At 39.2% G+C, this 18,405-nt stretch overlaps 1 protein-coding gene and 1 long non-coding RNA gene across 11 annotated transcripts in view; one reads left to right on the top strand and one right to left on the bottom strand.

The window, feature by feature from the left end:
* Positions 1 to 18,405, bottom strand: part of ST7 (suppression of tumorigenicity 7) — a 274,540-nt gene that overhangs the window by 108,495 nt on the left and 147,640 nt on the right. For all 10 annotated transcript variants that reach the window (XR_008626030.2, XM_034964867.3, XM_034964869.3 and 7 more), the window contains one exon: positions 1 to 160. Coding sequence is in view for 9 of the 10 variants with exons in the window: in XM_034964867.3 (XP_034820758.2) it covers positions 1 to 160 (160 nt within the window). In the remaining variant the exon portion in view is untranslated. The remainder of the gene's footprint in view (positions 161 to 18,405) is intronic.
* On the top strand, positions 1,734 to 7,442 carry LOC130541671 (uncharacterized). Its single transcript, XR_008955745.2, has 2 exons — positions 1,734 to 1,816; positions 7,067 to 7,442. It is a non-coding gene; the product is annotated as an uncharacterized LOC130541671 (long non-coding RNA).

Here is an 18,405-nt window from a genome sequence, read left to right as displayed (position 1 = left end):
CTGAGACACTTTGCCTATTGGAATCTGAGTCCCCATTACTGGAATTAGAATTGTTGGAAGAGTTGTTGTCAACCCCTCCCAGAAGGGGGCGCAAGTGGCTTACTGAGACTTGTTCAATGAATGAAGTTCCATATTTGCGAAAATACCACCATTCAAATATCTAGAACAGAAAAATAAGCGTGTTTATGGTCACTGTTATCATTTACGACTTCTGTACACATGCCCATAAAACATGTTACATTTACTAATTCCACCTTAAGTACATTTTATTTCAAAAACTGTTTATCTAGAAATTAGATTTTAGTAAATTTAATAATAACATTTAAAATTCTCAGTGTGGTTTTCTCTGCTTAATACTGGTTTCAAAAAACTATAACATCAATCATGGATAAAAGAACACTGTTAAGAACTGCTCAATATAATTTTTCTCCAAATTTATATATAATATTCAAATAAAATCACCATAGCTGAAAGACAATTCCAGAAATGTATATAAATAAGTCAGTTTTTGAAATACGGCTTATGAAATATTCCAGTTCTTTGCACTTTATATTCTGATAAAAACCATACCTCTGTAAAATGCTTAAGAGCAAAATCGGGGTAGGGGCGGGGCAGGAAGGAGTGGGGGTGCTTGGTAAGACCTCCTTAAGGAAATACTGGTTTTACAGAACAAAAGAATGAGCTGTATCCCGTTTCCCACATGGATAGCACCCAGCCACTGAGGTTCAACATTATTCCACTTGCAGAGAAGTGCTCTATAAACACAAGCATCTGTTGTACACCATTAATGTTTCCTAGTTCACAAGCCTACTAATTGTTATGTACTGTGAATTACAAAAGGGAAAAGAAGTAACTTTCAGTAATGAAAGAACAATGATGCTTACATGATTAGACTGAAGTCAGGACCTCCTAAGCACTGGAAAAGCAAGTGACCTCCCCCAACCCTTCTTACCTGGGATCTCTGCCTCTCTACAGTGAACACTTCTTACCACTGCTCCAAGCGGTTCTCTCCCCCATCTTTTTCTCTCCTCCCTGATTGGGGGTTTCCTTAGGCAGTCACAAATCATTCCACAGAAGAAATTTAAGAATCAATCATATCCCAGAGTCTCATAGGATAGCTACATTTTTATAACATAAAATGTGCAATTAACATAGAATTACCTTTACCCTTACTTATTCCATAAAAACAAGATTATCTACCCTGGAATGGACTTTGGGATATAATTTTAAAACTGATGTTTTCCCTGTTTTGTTCTATTAAAGATTTCTAAAAAGATATAAGGAGCATTTATGAATGACCAGAAGGAAGTATCAATCAAATGAAATGTTTCCAATCCTATAATAGGACACCTTGATTTAATCCCAGGGAGTTACTCTTTTTGACTATAGGTTGAGTATCCCTTAAATGAAATGCTTGGAACCAGAAATGTTTTGGATTTTGAATATTTTCAGATTTTGGAATATGTGTATCACACTGGCTGAGCATCACTAATCCAAAAATCCAAAAACCAAAATGCTCCTATGAGCACTTCCTTTGAGTGTGAGGTCAGCACTCAAAAAGTTTCAGATTTTGGAGCACTTAAGATTTCAGATTTTCAAATTTTTAAAGTGCTCAACCTATCGTGAATTATCACATGTTAAAACATCCAAGTATTTTCTCTGGGCAGAGAGGGGGGAATATACTATCAAGTTAAGAAAGGACAAGACTAATCTGTAACATTTGGAATGACTAGGAGTGGGATTTTGCATAGAAGAAGAAAGCTCAGGAATGATAAATTTACACACCATGGATCTAGAAGGGAGTCTATAACCCCAGGTGAGTTATTATCTGAACGTCGGTTTCTTCAACTGTAAGTGGAAATCATATTTGTTATTTATCTCAAGGGTCCTGAATTTTCATACTAACCCCATGTAAAACACCTAAGTCGGTGCCTGCTGCAGTTGGTTTTCAAAAGTAATAGCAAAGCTGCCATTTACTATGTTAATGATGCACATCCCTCCCATGGGCAGCACACCTCACATGCTGCCATGAGGCACCCCGCTTTATGCCAGTCTATAATTCAGGTTACTACAGCATTTTGCCTGTTACTAGACAGTTGGTAGAAAGTACTGTAAATCATCATGACGAAGGGTACTGCTCACTGTACAATCCTGACCACTCAACAAGGCCCTCAACAGATTCATGGCTTTGCCTTTATTAGAAGAGAAGACTCCAAAGGACCCAGAAAATTCTGTGCCCCAAGTCATTTTTCTGCTTTCTATATTGTGCTGCTGGAGCACCTGCCAGTCCTTAGTTCATTGATTCCATCACACAGCACTACATGTTCCACACCAATCACAAGCGGTGCTCCAGGATTACAGACTTAGCCCCTGCCACTACAAGTCTATGTCACAGATCCATAATACCTCTCACAGGCTCCTGGCATGCCTGTACCCATCACACACACACAAACCCTGGGTTTCTTCAGATTTCTCAGTTCTTCCAGCAGAACCATAAAGTGTCAGCGCTAAAAAGGACCTTAAAGGACTATGTAGAGTCCACTTACAGATGCAGAATGAGAACTACCTATCAAGTTACAATGACCTGACCAAAGTCACAGAGCTAATTAAATAGTCACTTAGCCTAAAGCCCCTACTCTCTGTCACTATCTTACCAAGGCCCTATATCAAGACTTTATAGTTCCCTTGCTTCATGTAAACAGACAGATGTAGCCTATCATTCCTTTTTTCAAATCTTTACTTCCAAGTGCCCTCTGACACTGTCCCTCTGTGCTTTCCTAGTTATAAAAACCAATTCAGAAGTAGTAGTCTATCAAATGGGACCAGATTATTCATCCTAAGGTAAAAAATGATTCATATTAACTGGACATTTGCTTTGTAATAGGTGATAGACCTTCCACCCAGTATTTCTAATGCAGTAATAATAGACCTCAGTAAAGACTGGGTTATTCATGCAGCTGCTTGGGGAGGAAAAGGAGGGCCTTCTCAGGTCTGTCATATCACTGCAATAGTACAGCCCCTGCTGTGTACAGAGAACATAAGTATAAAGATGGACCTCTGCTGTGTACAGGGGGCACTAGAATAAAAAAGGACACCGTCCTTCTAATAAATATTGAATGAACAACTAGGAAAGAAAGAAGGGAAGAACTCAAAGCCTTCTGAAACTTCAAACAGTGTCTTCATGTAGGGTCTTAACATAAAAATCTTTCCCTTATCCTGAAACATGTCAGGCTTTGGGCGAGCACCTCACAGTATTTTAAAAGAGCTGCACAGATCCAAATGGGCAGATGGTGTTATTTAATGCGCACATATTTGGTGTCACTTTGAATTCTTTTCCCTGGTGCATATCTACAATGTAAACAGCAAAGCTCTCATAAACAAATTTAGATTTTAAAAGCACTTCTTGGACATGCTAGTAGCTCAGTGGGCCTGTCACAGTGGAACAAAACAGTTTTTGGTCTGACAAATAACCAAAAAATTAAAATATAAATATGCATTTCATAGTCTTAAAAACTTAACCTCTCCTGTGCTTTTTTCCTGTTGATGCTCTGCCCCTGAGAGGGTCAAGTAAGATGAGAACTAAAAAGTATCAAGCTGGTTTGGGATTTAGGAAGTCAACAGGAACCTCACCATTTAGTTTAAAGGCAAAACCCCCTTAAACTAGATAGCTGGGCTATGTGACCTTGGTTGCTTTTCTTGATTCCTTGGGGCTTAGTTTTCTAATGTGTAAAATAAGATCACTGTAAGCATTCAGTTGATGTTGGATGAAGAGATGGAGAGAGAAAGGGAGGGATGACTAGAAGACTGAATGGAAGGATATTTGGAAGGTTGACTGGGTGGATGATAAGGGCTGGCCTGGTTGATGTAACGGGAGATTGTCTAAATCAACAGTGGGATCAATAAAAGGTTTTGTGTTCATTTTGTTTTTTATGAAAAAGAGAGGTTCACACATGTTTGTGTTAGGGGAAAAAAATCCAGTGGAAAGAGAGAAACTGATGGTGGGAAAGAGTACAAATTACCCAGAGACATGATGCCAAGTCCATTCTGCCTTTAAAAAGTAGCCTACCGACTGGGCGCGGTGGCTCATGCCTGTAATCGCAACACTTTGGGAGGCCAAGGCGGGCAGATCACCTGAGGTCAGCAGTTCGAGACCAGCCTGGCCAACATAGTGAAACCCCATCTCTACAAAAATATAAAAATTAGCCAGGCGTGGTGATGGGTGCCTGTCATCCCAGCTACTTGGGTGGCTGAGGCAGGAGAATTGCTTGAACCTGGGAGACGGAAGTTGCAATGAGCTGAGATCGCGGGACTGTACTCCAGCCTGGGTGACAGAGTTAGACTCCGTCTCAAAAAAAAAAAAAAAAAAAAAGGAACCTACCACTTCTCACTTCTTGCTCTAAGATAGGAAGAAAGAGAAAGAAGAATGAATAGGGGGAGACATTCTATTTTGGAAAGTAGAGTGTGATATGAGCTGTTTCCCAGGTTAGAAGGCAATAACTGGATAAAAACTGGGTGACACTGATCTCAGTGGAGGTGCAGGTTAGGTTTATCTTCTGGGAATAAGGGATGTGGGGATGGAATTGGGAATGAGAGGGCTGAAGAAGTGGTTTGGACCTATATCTTACAAGGCAGAAGGGCCAGAAGCTATACTCAGGGCCCAGATCATATTTAAAACAAAGATCCATTTGGCAAGGACCCAGTTACCAATGCCCAGTGAGCTCCTTCATTATTATTTGACAGAAGCAGAAAGGATAACCAAGGAGCACTGGGGCTGGGAGCTGGGGGCAGAGACCCAGGTTTCCAGCTGGCCTAAGCTTCAAACTTGTCTCATGTTTACCTGCAGGGAACAAAAATCAGACAAAGGAACAATAAACAAGGCCTTTCCATCAATCTTGCAGACCTAAAAGTAGACTCTTTGTTCAAGATGCCTAGGTTCTTCCTATCCAATAAGTCCTCCTCTTCTTTTGAATTGCATATTCTATACATAAAACACTTCATGTGTCAGGAATTTCCCTATGCCCTATTATCACACTCAAAAATGCCTCCAGATTTCCACACAGCAAAAGCTTAGTAATTCCACACCAACACCATTAAACCCATGGGAAATAGAAAGATGTCAAAGCTTGAAACTGGCTAAGTGCTTCTTAAGAATTAAAGTAGACAATGAAGTCACAGGAGGATAGATACAGTGATGGTAGAGACTGAAGAAGGAATACGAAACTTTATGGCAGTCTACTCCTAGATAGAAAGATTGCCAAATCAACACCTGCTCCAAGTCTTCAAAAATATATCTGGTGGTAAACAGTTTTTTTGTTTGGCAAAAGGGATTATCTGGGCTTAAGAAGATAAACCCAGGCAGTTGGCATGTGTTACAGTAATACTTGTAACATTTTTAGTTTCTTTTTTGATCCTAAAGTATATTCTTTTTACCATATTGACTCTTTCAAAGTCCTTCCTAATTCCTCATGACAGATCAAACTTTTTTTTTTTTTTACATTCTTGGTTTCTGTATATTTTGTTTAGGAATATGGAATAGCAACTGAGTGGGTCTTGGCCTCCTGCTTCCTAGATCTCAGCCAATCCCTCCTCAGCCACCTGTTCCCCTCAACAGTTGCAGGGGCTATGTAAACTGGCATTCTGCCCTTCCACCCGCCTTTGTGGCCACCTGTTGCCAAGACTTTAAGAAAACACAGGGAAGTAAGGCCCTCTTCAAGGTCAACAGCCAATGGTCCATCCCCACCTCAGTGTCTCTAAGTTCACAGGATGAGATTTTCCACCACAGCATTAACTACTATGGCCTAAAAGGGAGGGTAACTCTCCTGAACAAAGCCCTGGAGACCACTGAGAATTGGGAAAAGCCAGCCTGTGTCATTCATCCCAAGCCCTGCCAGCTGTCCTCTAGGTCCCTCCTCTAGAGATTCTATTCAGTTGGTCTGGGTGGTGCTCAGAATCTATCATTTTAAACAAGCTCCCAGATAATTCTGATGCAGTCAGTTCATTCATTCATTCCTTGGATCTTATGTGCATTTGACAAATATTTTCTAAGTATTTACCCTGGCATTTCATATACAGTAGCACACAAAAACACAGATATGGTTCCTGCCTTTGTGATGCTTCTATTCTAAAGAGGAAGAAGACAATAAATGATCACACAAATGAAATATAATGATAAATGTGCTAAGCATTGGTCTATGTTCTAGGCTGGACAAATCTGGCCTAACCCATGGCCTATTAGAAAAAGAAAAAATGTTTCCTCCAAAGAAGGTCGCAGTCTTCCTCTTCCCTCTTTCTTTTCCTTTTTCTTTTCTCTTTCCCTCTCCCCACTCTCTCCTTCTTATCTACCTGACCCACTTCTGTGTGTCTGTTAAAATGAAAATATCAACCGCTACACCCTGCTGCTATCCACCTTCCCAGGCAAACCTTATGAGAGGCAGAATGATGCTAGGGCAGAGTGGTGGAAATTTAAATTCTAGTCTTCACTCCATCCTTACCTAGCAAAGTTTCGTAGGTAAGTCACAAGTTTTCTGAATGCCTAGTCCTTAGGTCTTTACTGATTTAAAGTGGATTGCTTCTGAGCATTCCTGCCTCAGCACTGCAACTACATGACTTTCAAGTCTCTCAATTTGTGCTGAAATGCAAGCTGAAAAAGCCAAAATGGCAGTTTTGTCCCTTTATCCGCCATTAGCTCATTCACCTTCTTCACTTCTGCCATATCTTATCATTAATCTATTCTACCCAAATGCTGAAATCCACAATCAGTCCACGAGAGGTATCAATCTACTTTCTTTGCCTGACACGGGGTCCGCTGCAGAAGATCATTTACTTTCGTGGTGAACATAAGAAGCTGTAATCTGACAAGGTTAAATGAGCCTATTTCCTCTCATTGTCTGCAGGCTCCCCAGCCATCTGGCCCTCACAGCATCTCTCGCATTCTTTATTCTAGAGTCAAGAGACAAGGTGCTTCAGAGATGACACAGCTTGACATTTATGAGCTGCTTCCCACCCCAATCCCCCAAGAGCCCTTCTAATCAAGTTTCCCTGTGTCTTTTTCCACTCTTCGTTCCAGAATCACCATTATTTTGGGTGATCCATATGCCTATCAATTAAAGTGCTACATGAGTGCTGTTCAACTTCTTGAGATGGATGAAAAAGGAATGAAAGGAGACATAGCAATCTTCAACTCCGCTCCTTTACTTTTGAATAAGAGGTGATGGAAGGCAAGGTCAGAGAGATCTGGGTTCAAATCTCATGATTTAACTGCTCTATAACCTTGGCCAAATTATTTAAACTTTGTGTCTGTTTTTACTTAGCAATATAAAGACACTGGTCATACCCACCACTCAGAATTTCAATCAGAACTAAATGAAATAATATATGCAAAGTGCTTAATATAGTACACCTGGCATGGAGTGGTAACTCAATAAATAGATCTTTTGTTATAACTCATTCCTATTCAATCGTCATCTGCTACCACTTTCCCAAAAACACACTTCTTTTACATTTAATCCATGAATTAATTATTTTATTTACCATTCTGATTTTCTCCATTTCCTGTTCTTGATTCAGACTTTTAAAAATTATGCTCTGGATGTCTCTTAAAAATACCTCTGTTATTTATATATATATATATATATATACACACACACACATACATATATATGTACATATATGTATATCTATATACATATACACAAATATACATATCCTGTATCCTATTAAAATGTGTATTGATCCCTATATCCAATGAAATACATACACACACATTTTAATAGGGATATAGGAATCTATGTATAAATGTCAATGCAACATACAGAATTGTATGCATTCTATCAACATTTTGAGATAATTAAGGGGAGCATTTTCTGCACATATCCACCTTACCACTCTCAAAAGCAAAGCAAAATCCAGAGATTTTTCTCCACTGTAATAAACACTCCCTGCAGAGGCTGGGCATGTCTTTGCTAGCAGATAAGACTAACTTGGCAGGTCTGGACTGTGATGACAGGTGCAGTTCTTGTGGATGGAACTGGACTGGGATGGGAAGGCTTGTGCCAAGCAGGCAGAGAGGTATCTTGAAATTAAGCAAGGGAAAAAGCTGGATGGATGGGTATAGGCACAGGAACTAAAAGGGAAGAGTGAGCTAGATGGTATAACAAAGTCATTGCTAGCTTTCACCTTGTGAACTAAGAAGTATTAGGGATATCTAATAAAATATACACCTGTTTATTTTTAAGTACATTGTATATCTGTTCAGTTAATTGACTTTTTCTTTACAGAGGAAATATCAGGGTTTTTCTTTGTTTTTAGCTCTATTTTCCAAAGAAATCAAATTTAATTTGATAATTTTAGTTTCCAGCATAGAAATCCTGAGGCCCCCAAATAATCAATTTCCCCAGGGTCAGCCGTGTACTTTAAATGTCCATGGCAGGCTCCTAGGACATTGCTTAGGTGAGAGCAGTTAGGTAATTATCTCCCTGGGGCCAGGAAGCAAACTGCTAAGCATTTCCATGCACACAGCTATTTTGCAGAGCACCTGATCCTTTACCTCAATGCTGCCTCTCCCTGAAATGCACTCAGCAGAAAAGGATAGCGGCTGAATAGAAACCTTACCCTGGGTTCATTTTGAGGCCTGGCAAAGCTGAGTCCCTAAAGGCTAGGCATGTCAACAAGCTCTAAAGCAGGAGCCTAAAGCTGTACACACTGTAGTTATTTAGCTCTCACTACAGACCAGCATTTTGAGAGAGACCTTTCAAAATGTTCCTACAGGAGAGGTTTTCCTTTGCTCAAAGTTTCCTATCAGTCGGAAGCATCCTCTGCTTCCTGAGAATGCTGCAAGACAAATGTACCATAAGATAGCCCAGCAATGATCATCCGGTTCAGCAGGGGCACAGAAAACCTCACCAGCCCAGATCTGCAAAGGCAACCAGGCTCTAGGGAAATCCCTTTATTGCTGTTGGGGCTTCCCCATCTTTGAGTTAAAAAGGAAAACAACCATTAGGCCTAGCTCACCAGAATGAAAGGAAACAACCCACACGGAGGTAATTAATTTATAGCCTGTGAATCTACACCACGCTACTGCTAGAATAAAGTCCAGACCTACCATTTGTACAGCAGGCTAGAAAAACAGCTGACCACAGAGGCAGTGAAATGAGTGACAGAGTGCAGGCTGCCTGAACAAGATGGCCTGGATTCCAACCCTGCTCCTCCATTGCTAGCTGTGTGACTGAAGGCAGGTTACTAACTGGCCTATTCTACCTATTGAGCTTACCTGTAAGTAAAAAGGAAACAACCATTAGCAATGACCTTGTTGTACTGTGGGGAAGAGTATATGAGTTAGCATGCAAAGTGCTTTAGATCAGTGCCTGGCATCATCTAAGTAGGTAACAGTCTTCAGTGACCCTCCCCTGAGAGGAGGAATGTACAAACAAAAGACAAAAGCCTACCTTTCAGCATCAGAGTGAATTACTGGTTTCAGTATGAAACTGTATCCAGAAAAGTTCTTTTTTTCTATTTGCTTACTTAAAAATATTTCCAAGATGTTTTGAATGAAAATGTTAAAATACTATTGTAAATGTAAATGATAATCATCAGAGGGAGACTTGTAATGCCTTCCCTTCTCCCTCCCACAAAACATATATGCTAAAAGATTGCCATGTTTGGGGCATATATTTAGTAAGAATTTACCAAGCATTTTCCCAGTCTGAAGTTGCCTCTATTTAGGAATATTAAGGTAGGTTTTTAATCATAAAGGGGTGCTGGATTTTGTCAAATGTTTTTTCTGCATCTATTGAAATGATCATGTGATTTTCATTCTTAATTCTGTTTATGTGGTGTATCACATTTATTCACTTGCATATGTTAAACCATCCCTGCATCCCTGGTATGAAACCCACTTGTTCATGGTGAATTATCTTTTTGGACATGCTGTTGGATTCAGTTAGCTAATATTTTACTGAGAATTTTTGTATCTATGTTCATCAGAGATATTGATCTGTAGTTTTATTTTTTTGTTATGTTGTTTCCTGGTTTGGGCATTAGGGTGATACTGGCTTCACAGAATACTTTAGGGAGGATTCCTTCTTTATTTTTTGGAATAGGGTCAATAGGATTGGTACCAATTCTTCTTTGAATGTCTGATAGAATTCAGCTGTGAGTCTATCTGGTCCTGGACTTTTTTTTGTTGGTAACTTTTTAATTACCATTTCAATCTGTTCAGACTTTCAATTTCTTCCTGGCTTAATTTAGGATGGTTGTATATTTCCAGGAATTTATCCATCTCCTCTAGGTTTTCTAGTTTATGTGTGTAAAGGGGTTCAAAGTAGCCTTGAATTATCTTTTTTATTTCTGTGGTATCAGTTGTAATATCTCCTATTTCGTTTCTAATTGAGCTTATTTGGATCTTCTCTCTTCTTCTCTTGCTTAATCTCACCAATGGTCTATCAATTTTATTCATCTCTTCAAAAGAATTGGCATAGAAGGGACATACTTAAGGTAATAAAAGCCATCTCTGACAAACCCACAGCCAACATTATACTGAACGAGGAAAAGTTGAAAGCATTTACCCTGAGAACAGGACAAGGATGCCCACTTTCACCACTTCTATTCAACATAGTACTGGAAATCCTAGCCACAGCAATCAGACAAGAGAAAGAAATAAAGGGCATTCAAATCGGTAAAGAGGAAGTCAAACTGTCAGTGTTTGCTGATGACATGATCATATACCTAGAAAACCCTAAAGACTCATCCAAAAAGCTCCCAGGAATGGTAAATGAATTCAGCAAAGTTTTAGGATACAAAATTAATGTACGCAAATTAGTAGCCCTGCTATACACCAACAGCGACCAAGCTGAGAAGCAAATGAAGAACTCAACCACTTTTACAGTAGCTGTAAAAATAAAAAAATAAAAAAATACTTGGGAATACACTTAACCAAGGAGGTGAAAAACCTCTACAAGGAAAACTACAAAACACTGCTGAAAGAAATCACAGATAACACAAACAAATGGAAACACATCCCATGCTCATGGATGGGTAGAATCAACATTGAGAAAATGACCATACTGCCGAAAGCAATCTACAAATTCAATGCAATTCCCATCAAAATACCACCATCATTATTCACAGAACTAGAAAAAAACAACCAAAAAATTCATATGGAACCTAAAAAGAGCCTGCATAGCCAAAGCAAAACTAAGCAAAAAGAACAAATCTGGAGATATCACATTACCTGACTTCAAACTATACTATAAGGCCACAGTCACCAAAACAGCATGGTACTAGTATAAAAACAGGCATACAGACCTATGAAACAAAATGAAGAACCCAGAAATAAAGCCAAATACTTACAGTCGACTGATCTTGGACAAAGCACAACAAAAATATAAAGTGTGGAAAAGACACCCTATTCGACAAATGGTGCTGGGATAATTGGCAAGTCACATGAGTAAGAATGAAACTTGTTCCTCATCGCTCACCTTATACAAAAATCACCTCAAGATGAATCAAAGACTTAAATCTAAGACCTGATACCATAAAAGTTCTAGAAGATAACATTGGAAAAACCCTTCTAGACATTGACTTAGGCAAAGACTTCATGAACAAGAACCCAAAAGCAAGTGCAACAAAAACAAAGATAAATAGATGGGACTTAATTAAACTAAAAAGCTTCTGCACAGCAAAAGAAATAATCAGCAGAATTAACAGACACCCCACAGAGTGGCAGAAAATCTTCATAATCTACACATCTGACAAAGGACTAATATCCCGAATCTACAAGGAATTCAAATAAATCAGCAAGAAAAAAAAAAAATCCCTTCAAAAAGTGGGCTAAGGGCCGGGTGCAGTGGTTGACGTCTACAATCCCAGCAATTTGGGAGGCCGAGGCAGGTGGGTCACCTGAGGTCAGAAGTTGGCCAGACCAGCCTGGCCAACATGGTGAAACCCTGTCTCTAACAAACTCAAAAAATTAGCCAGGCATGGTGGCACATGCCTGTAATCCCAGCTACTTGGGAGGCAGAGGCAGGAGAATTGCTCGAACCCGGGAGGCAGAGGTTGCAGTGAGCCGAGATTGTGCCATTGCACTCCAGCCTGGGCAACAAGAGTGAAAACTCTGTCTCAAAAAAAAAAAAAAAAAGAAGTGGGCTAAGGACATGAATAATAGATAATTCTCAAAAGAAGATATACGAATGGCCAATAAACATGAAAAAAATGCTCAACATCACTAATGATCAGGGAAACGCAAATCAAAACCACAATGCAGTATCACTTCACCCCTGCAAGAATGACCATAATAAAAAGTAAAAAAATAAAAGATATGGGTATGGATGTGGTGAAAAGGGAATACTTTTACACTGCTGGTGGGAATGTAAACTAGTACAACCACTATGGAAAACACTGGAGATTCCTTAAAGAACTAAAAGTACATCTACCATTGGATCCAGCAATCCCACTACCAGGTACCTACCCAGAGGCAAAGAAGTCACTATACAAAAAAGATACTTGTACACGCATGTTTATAGCAGCACAATTTGCAATAGCAAAAATATGGAACCAGTTCAAATGCTCATCAATAAGTGGATAAAGAAAATGTGGTGTGTGTGTATGTGTACACATATATACATATGTGTACATATATGTATAGATGTACATATATATACATATGTGTACACATATGTATATATGTGTACACATACACACACACCATGGAATACTACTCCACCATAAAAAGGAATGAAATAATGGTATTTGCAGCAATCTGGATGGAATTGGACAACATTATTCTAAGTGAAGTAACTCAGGAATGGAAAGCCAAAAGTATGTTCTCACTCATAAGTGGGAGCTAAACTATGAGGATGCAAAGGCATTAAGAATGATACAATGGGCCAGGCACAGTGGCTCACGCCTGTAATCCCAGCACTTTGAGAGGCCGAGGCAGGTGGATCATGAGGTCAGGAGATCGAGACCATCCTGGCTAACACGGTGAAACCCCGTCTCTACTAAAAATACAAAAAATTAGCCGGTCATGGTGGCGGGCGCCTGTAGTCCCAGCTATTCAGGAGGCTGAGGCAGGAGAATGGTGTGAACCCGGGAGACAGAGATTGCAGTGAGCCGAGAAAGCACCACTGCACTCCAGCCTGGGCAACAGAGCGAGACTCCGTCTCAAAAAAAAAAAAAAAAAAAAAAAAAAGAATGATACAATGAACTTTGAAGACTCAGAGGAGGAAAGAGTGGGAAGAGGGTGAGGGATAAAAGACTACACATTGGGATTGGGTACAGTGTACACTGCTAGGGGTATGGATGCACAAAAATCTCAGAAATAGCCACTAAAGAACTTACTCAGGAAATACCACCTGTTTCCCAAAAACCTATTGAAATAAAAATTTAAAAATAAAAATAAACAAGCTTTGAAAGAAAAAAAAAGAATATTAAGGTAGGAACATGAAGACTTAGGTTCTAGGCCTGACTTTGCTGCAAACTAACCACATGAGCTTAGACAAAACATTTCCTTTTCTTTCTTCTGTTAGTCTCGATTTTCTTCTCTGAAAAATGAATGGCTTAGGGATGAATGATCAAAGTCCTATCAGGTCAACAATCCCTGATTCTCCTCATGGCTTTTTAAAATTGATACATAAGAGCTGTACATATTTTCAGGGTACATGTGATAATTTGATACCTTCATGTAATATGTAAAGATCAAATCAGGGTCACTGGAATATCTACCACCTTAAATTTATTGTTCTTTTCTTTGTGCCAGGAACCTTCAAATTATTCTCTTCTGACTATTCTGAAATACACAACAGATTGTTAACTATAGTCACCCTAACAATCTGTCAAACATTAGGTCTTATTTATTCTATTTAACTGGTATATTTGTACCTATTAGTAAACCTCAGCCAGGCATGGTGGCTCACACCTGTAATCCCAGCACTTTGGGAGGCCAAAGGAAGAGTATTGCTTGAGCCCAGGAGTTCAAGACCAGCCTGGGCAATATAGGGAGACCCCATCTCTACAAACCATTTAAAAAATTAGCCAGACATGATGGCACGCACCTGTGGTCCCAGCTACTTGGGAGGCTGAGACAAAGGATTGCCTGAGCCCAGGAGGTCAAGTTTACAATAAGCTGTGCAGTGTGCAGTACACTGCAGCCTGCGTTACCTTCCCAGCCTCTGGTAACCACCAATCTACTCTGTATCTTTGAGATCCACTTTTTAAACTCCCATATATGAGTGAGAATATGCAATATATGTCTTTCTGTACTTGGCTTATTTCACTCAACATAATGACCTCCAGTTCCATCCATGTTGCTGCAAATAACAGAACATTCTTTTTCATCACTGAAAAACATTCCATTGTGGAACATTCAAATTCCAAAGAGAACTATTTACAAATTAATCTCTGTTCCCTGATCCAATCATTCTCCCTAGTAATCATGTATTGCCCTCAAGAAAATTCCTCTTTTCCCTGTCCCACAACTTGTTTCTCCACCATAACTTGTTTTGCCAGGATCCAAGACCCCAATCTTTCTGTAACCTCAAGATCATATATAAGCTTCTTAACCCCACTGAGATATTGGATAATCACTCTGTAGTTCTCCTGTGCACGTTAATAATACATTTCTTATGCCTTTTCTCTTATTAATCTGCCATTTGTCAGTTAATTTTTCTGTCAACCTTTCAAGGATGAAGGGGAAGTTTTCTGTTCATCTCTGCAATATATACCACATATTCTTTACCCATTCATCAATTGATGGGTACTTAAATTGATTCTAAATTTTGGCTATTATGAATAGTGCTGCAATAAACATGGGACTGCAGGTATCTCTTTGACATACTGATTTCCTTTCTTTTGGATATATATCCAAGAAGTGAATTGCTGGATCATATGCTATTTCAATTTCTAGCTTTTTGAAAAACATCCGTTTTCCATAGTGGCTGTACTAATTTACAATCCCACCAACAGTGTACAAGAGTACCCCTTTCTCCACATCTTCACCAGCTTCTGTTATACCCAGTTTTTGTTTTGTTTTGTTTTTTGAGACGGAGTCTCGCTCTATTGCCCAGGCTAGAGTGCAGTGGTGCCATCTCAGCTCACTGCAACCTCCGCCTCCTGGATTTAAGTGATTCTGCTGCCTCAGCCTCCTGAGCAGCTGGGACTACAGGTGTGTGCCACCACACCCGGCTAATTTTGTATTTTTAGTAGACACAGGGTTTCACCATTTTGGCCAGGCTGGTCTCGAACTCCTGGCCTCATGTGATCCTCCTGCCCCTGCCTCCCAAAGTGCTGTGATTGCAGGCGTGAGCCACTGCACCTACCACACCCTTTCTTCTTACAAAAATTAGCCGGGCACGGTGGCACATGCCTGCAGTCCCAGCTACTCAGGAGGCCGAGGCAGGAGAATCACTTGAAGCCATTCTAACTGTAGTGAGATGATAGCTCGTTGTGGTTTTGGTCTGCATTTTTCTGATGATTAGTGATACTGAGCACTTTTTCATATACCTGTTGTCCATTCACATGTCTTCTTTTGAGAAATGTTTATTCAGATCTTTGCCCATTTTATAATTGGATTATTTGCGGTTTTGCTATGGAGTTATTTGAGCTCCTTATATATTCTGGTTATTAATCTCTTAGATGAATAGCCTGCAAATATTTTCTCCCATTCTATGGTTTGTCTCTTCACTTTATTGTTTCCTTTGCTGTGCAGGAGCCTTTTAACTTGATATAATCCCATTTGTCTATTTCTGCTCTGGTTGCCTGTGCTTTGAGGTCTCACATAAAAAATCTTTACCCAGACTAATGTTCTGGAGCATTTCCCCAATGTTTTCTTTCACAGTGTCATGGTTTCAGGTCTTAGATTTAAGTATTTAATCCATTTTGATTTGATTTTGCATACGGTGAGAGATAGAGGTCCAGCTTCATTCTTCAACATATGGTTATTCAGTTTTTCCAGCACATTTATTGAAGAGACTGTCCATTCTCCAATGTATGTTCTCAGTGCCTTTGTCGAAAATGAGTCGACTGTAAATTTGTGGATTTATGTCTGGGCTCTCTACTCTGTTCCATTGCTATGTGTCTGTTTTTATGCCAGTACCATGCTGATTTGGTTACTATAACTTTGTAAAATATTTTGAAGTCAGATAGTGTGATGCCTCCAGTTTTGTTCTTTTTGCTCAGGATTGCTCTGGCTATTCAGGGTCTTCTGTGGTTCCACATAAATTTTAGATTTTTTTTTCTATTTCTGTAAAGAATGTGATTGGTATTTTGATAGGGATTGCATTAAATAAGTAAATTTATGTGCAGAGTATTGTAAAATTTATTCACAGAGTATTGTCATTTTGATGATATTAATTCTTCCAATCCACGAGCACAAAATATCTTTCCATTTTTTGTGTGTTCTCTTCAATTTTTTTCCATCAGGGTTTAATAGTTTTCCTTGTACGCATCTTTCACTTTTTTTATTAAATTAATTCCTAGGTATTTTATGCTCTTTGTAGCTATTGTAAATGGGATTGCTTTCTTGATTTCTTTTTCAGATTGTTCACTGTTAGCATATATAAATGTTACTGATTTTTGTATGCTGATTTTGTATCCTGCAACTTTATTGAATTTGTTTATCAGTTCTAACTGTTTTTGGTAGAGTCTTTAGGTTTTTCTAAATATAAGATCATGTTGTCTGCAAACAGGGCTCACTTGACTTCTTCCTTTTTCATGGTTTTCTCTTCTATCACCTGTCTCACTGAAACTGATCTCCCCTTTTCATTACTTTCTCTCATCGTCTTCTGTCTACTCCTTGTCCTCTCTGGATATCATGTAATTCTCAATATATTAATATAGTTTCTTACCTAGCTCTAAATAGTAAGTATATTGCCTCCTAATGAAAATATTTTTTAATTAATAAAGTTAGAAACCTTTGGAGTGAGAGATTCATTCCCATACCTTCAGCACTTACCACAATTTTTTCTGTGGTTTTCTAGCAAAACAGTTTCTGCTGGCTTCCGTCCACCAAATCCTCTCTTAGATAATTTTCCTCTGCCCTCAATCCCCTAGATTGAAGAGATTATCTAAAGCCTTTCTCTTCTCCATTCATTGCTCTAGGTCAGACTCAAATATTTTTACTATTTCTCATTTGGACAATTTACGTTGTTCCTCAACAGGTTAAGTAGAAGTAAATTTTTGAGGTGATTGTTCTCTGAAGCCAAGAGTTCCTGCCCCCGCCCTGACAAATGTGAAGACCAATGTGGGGCTGCTACATTCTTCTTTGCAAAGTAATAATAGTAAAATAGCACTACCATACACTATCACCATCATTTCAGAAGAAAATTTTAACGTTAAAAAGTAAGAAGGACACAATCTCAGAATAAAATACAGTCCTTACATGGAATAAATTAGTGACCAGCTTTATAGCTTTATGGAGCCACTTTCTACAGGGTCTTTATTTTTCTCATATCTCTAAAGAACAGGGAAAACTTCAGAGACACATACAGGTGAACAGATTAGTATTTAAGAGGCGACATGGTATAAATTATCGCATATACCTTATTTCAACCCATTTTAAGGAGGAAGTTTAATATGCTTCACCTCAACTTGGGTTGGTCTTTGCAGCCAGCATTGGGCTTTCTAGTTGGATTTTCATTTATCCAAAACAGATTTTTAGTACCAGAAGTAGTTCTAGAGAAAGAGAATTTTGAGGATAGATTTCTTTAGTTGGTTTTGGGGTTTCTGGAGTTGGCTGCTTAATATAATTAGACTCAAAAATGCTAAGGACTCTACTTCTAATAGTATGGAGAACACTGACAGTCCTTGGCGTGAACTGTTTAGAGAGTTATGCAAAATAAATGCATTTGATACTCCTGATTCACCACTCTTGAGAGGCAAAGAGTTTAGCAACTCTACACATAATACCTTTGACCATATGTGGAGAACCAAGGAATATAATGAAGTTGGTTGGTTGCTCCTAAGTTCACTGGACAAGGTGATGAAAACAATGAACTCAGGGATTCTAACTCCTGGCTCCAGAAGCACATACTGAGCTTCAAATCTTCTAAGAGTGCCCTTAGTGAGAGTCTCATCTCTTGTAGAGAAAGAGCTGGAAATTGTGGAAAATCAGACACAAGCTCTTATGTTCGTGGCTGACCTGCAATGAGAGGTGCATGCTCAGGCTCACCAGGTATCTACTGTTAAAGTGAGGGCATTAATTGGAAAAGAGTGGGACCCTGAAACTTGGAATGGAGATGTGTGGGAGGACATTTAACACCAACTTTAAACATCTCATGCCACGAGTTTAACAATCCGTATGACACAGCAAAGCAAGATGAACCTGGATGTTCTCTGCACACGAAAAGATCCTCCCCACACTGCCATCATCCCTCTCCTCTGTTTGCAGGTTTCTGTCCTCCATACATTTCTTCA

The sequence above is a fragment of the Pan paniscus genome, chromosome 6 (assembly GCF_029289425.2).
Source record: "Pan paniscus chromosome 6, NHGRI_mPanPan1-v2.0_pri, whole genome shotgun sequence".
Classification (NCBI taxonomy): domain Eukaryota; kingdom Metazoa; phylum Chordata; class Mammalia; order Primates; family Hominidae; genus Pan; species Pan paniscus.
The sequence above is the reverse complement of the archived record's forward strand: the minus strand, read 5'-3'. Positions and strand labels throughout refer to the sequence as shown.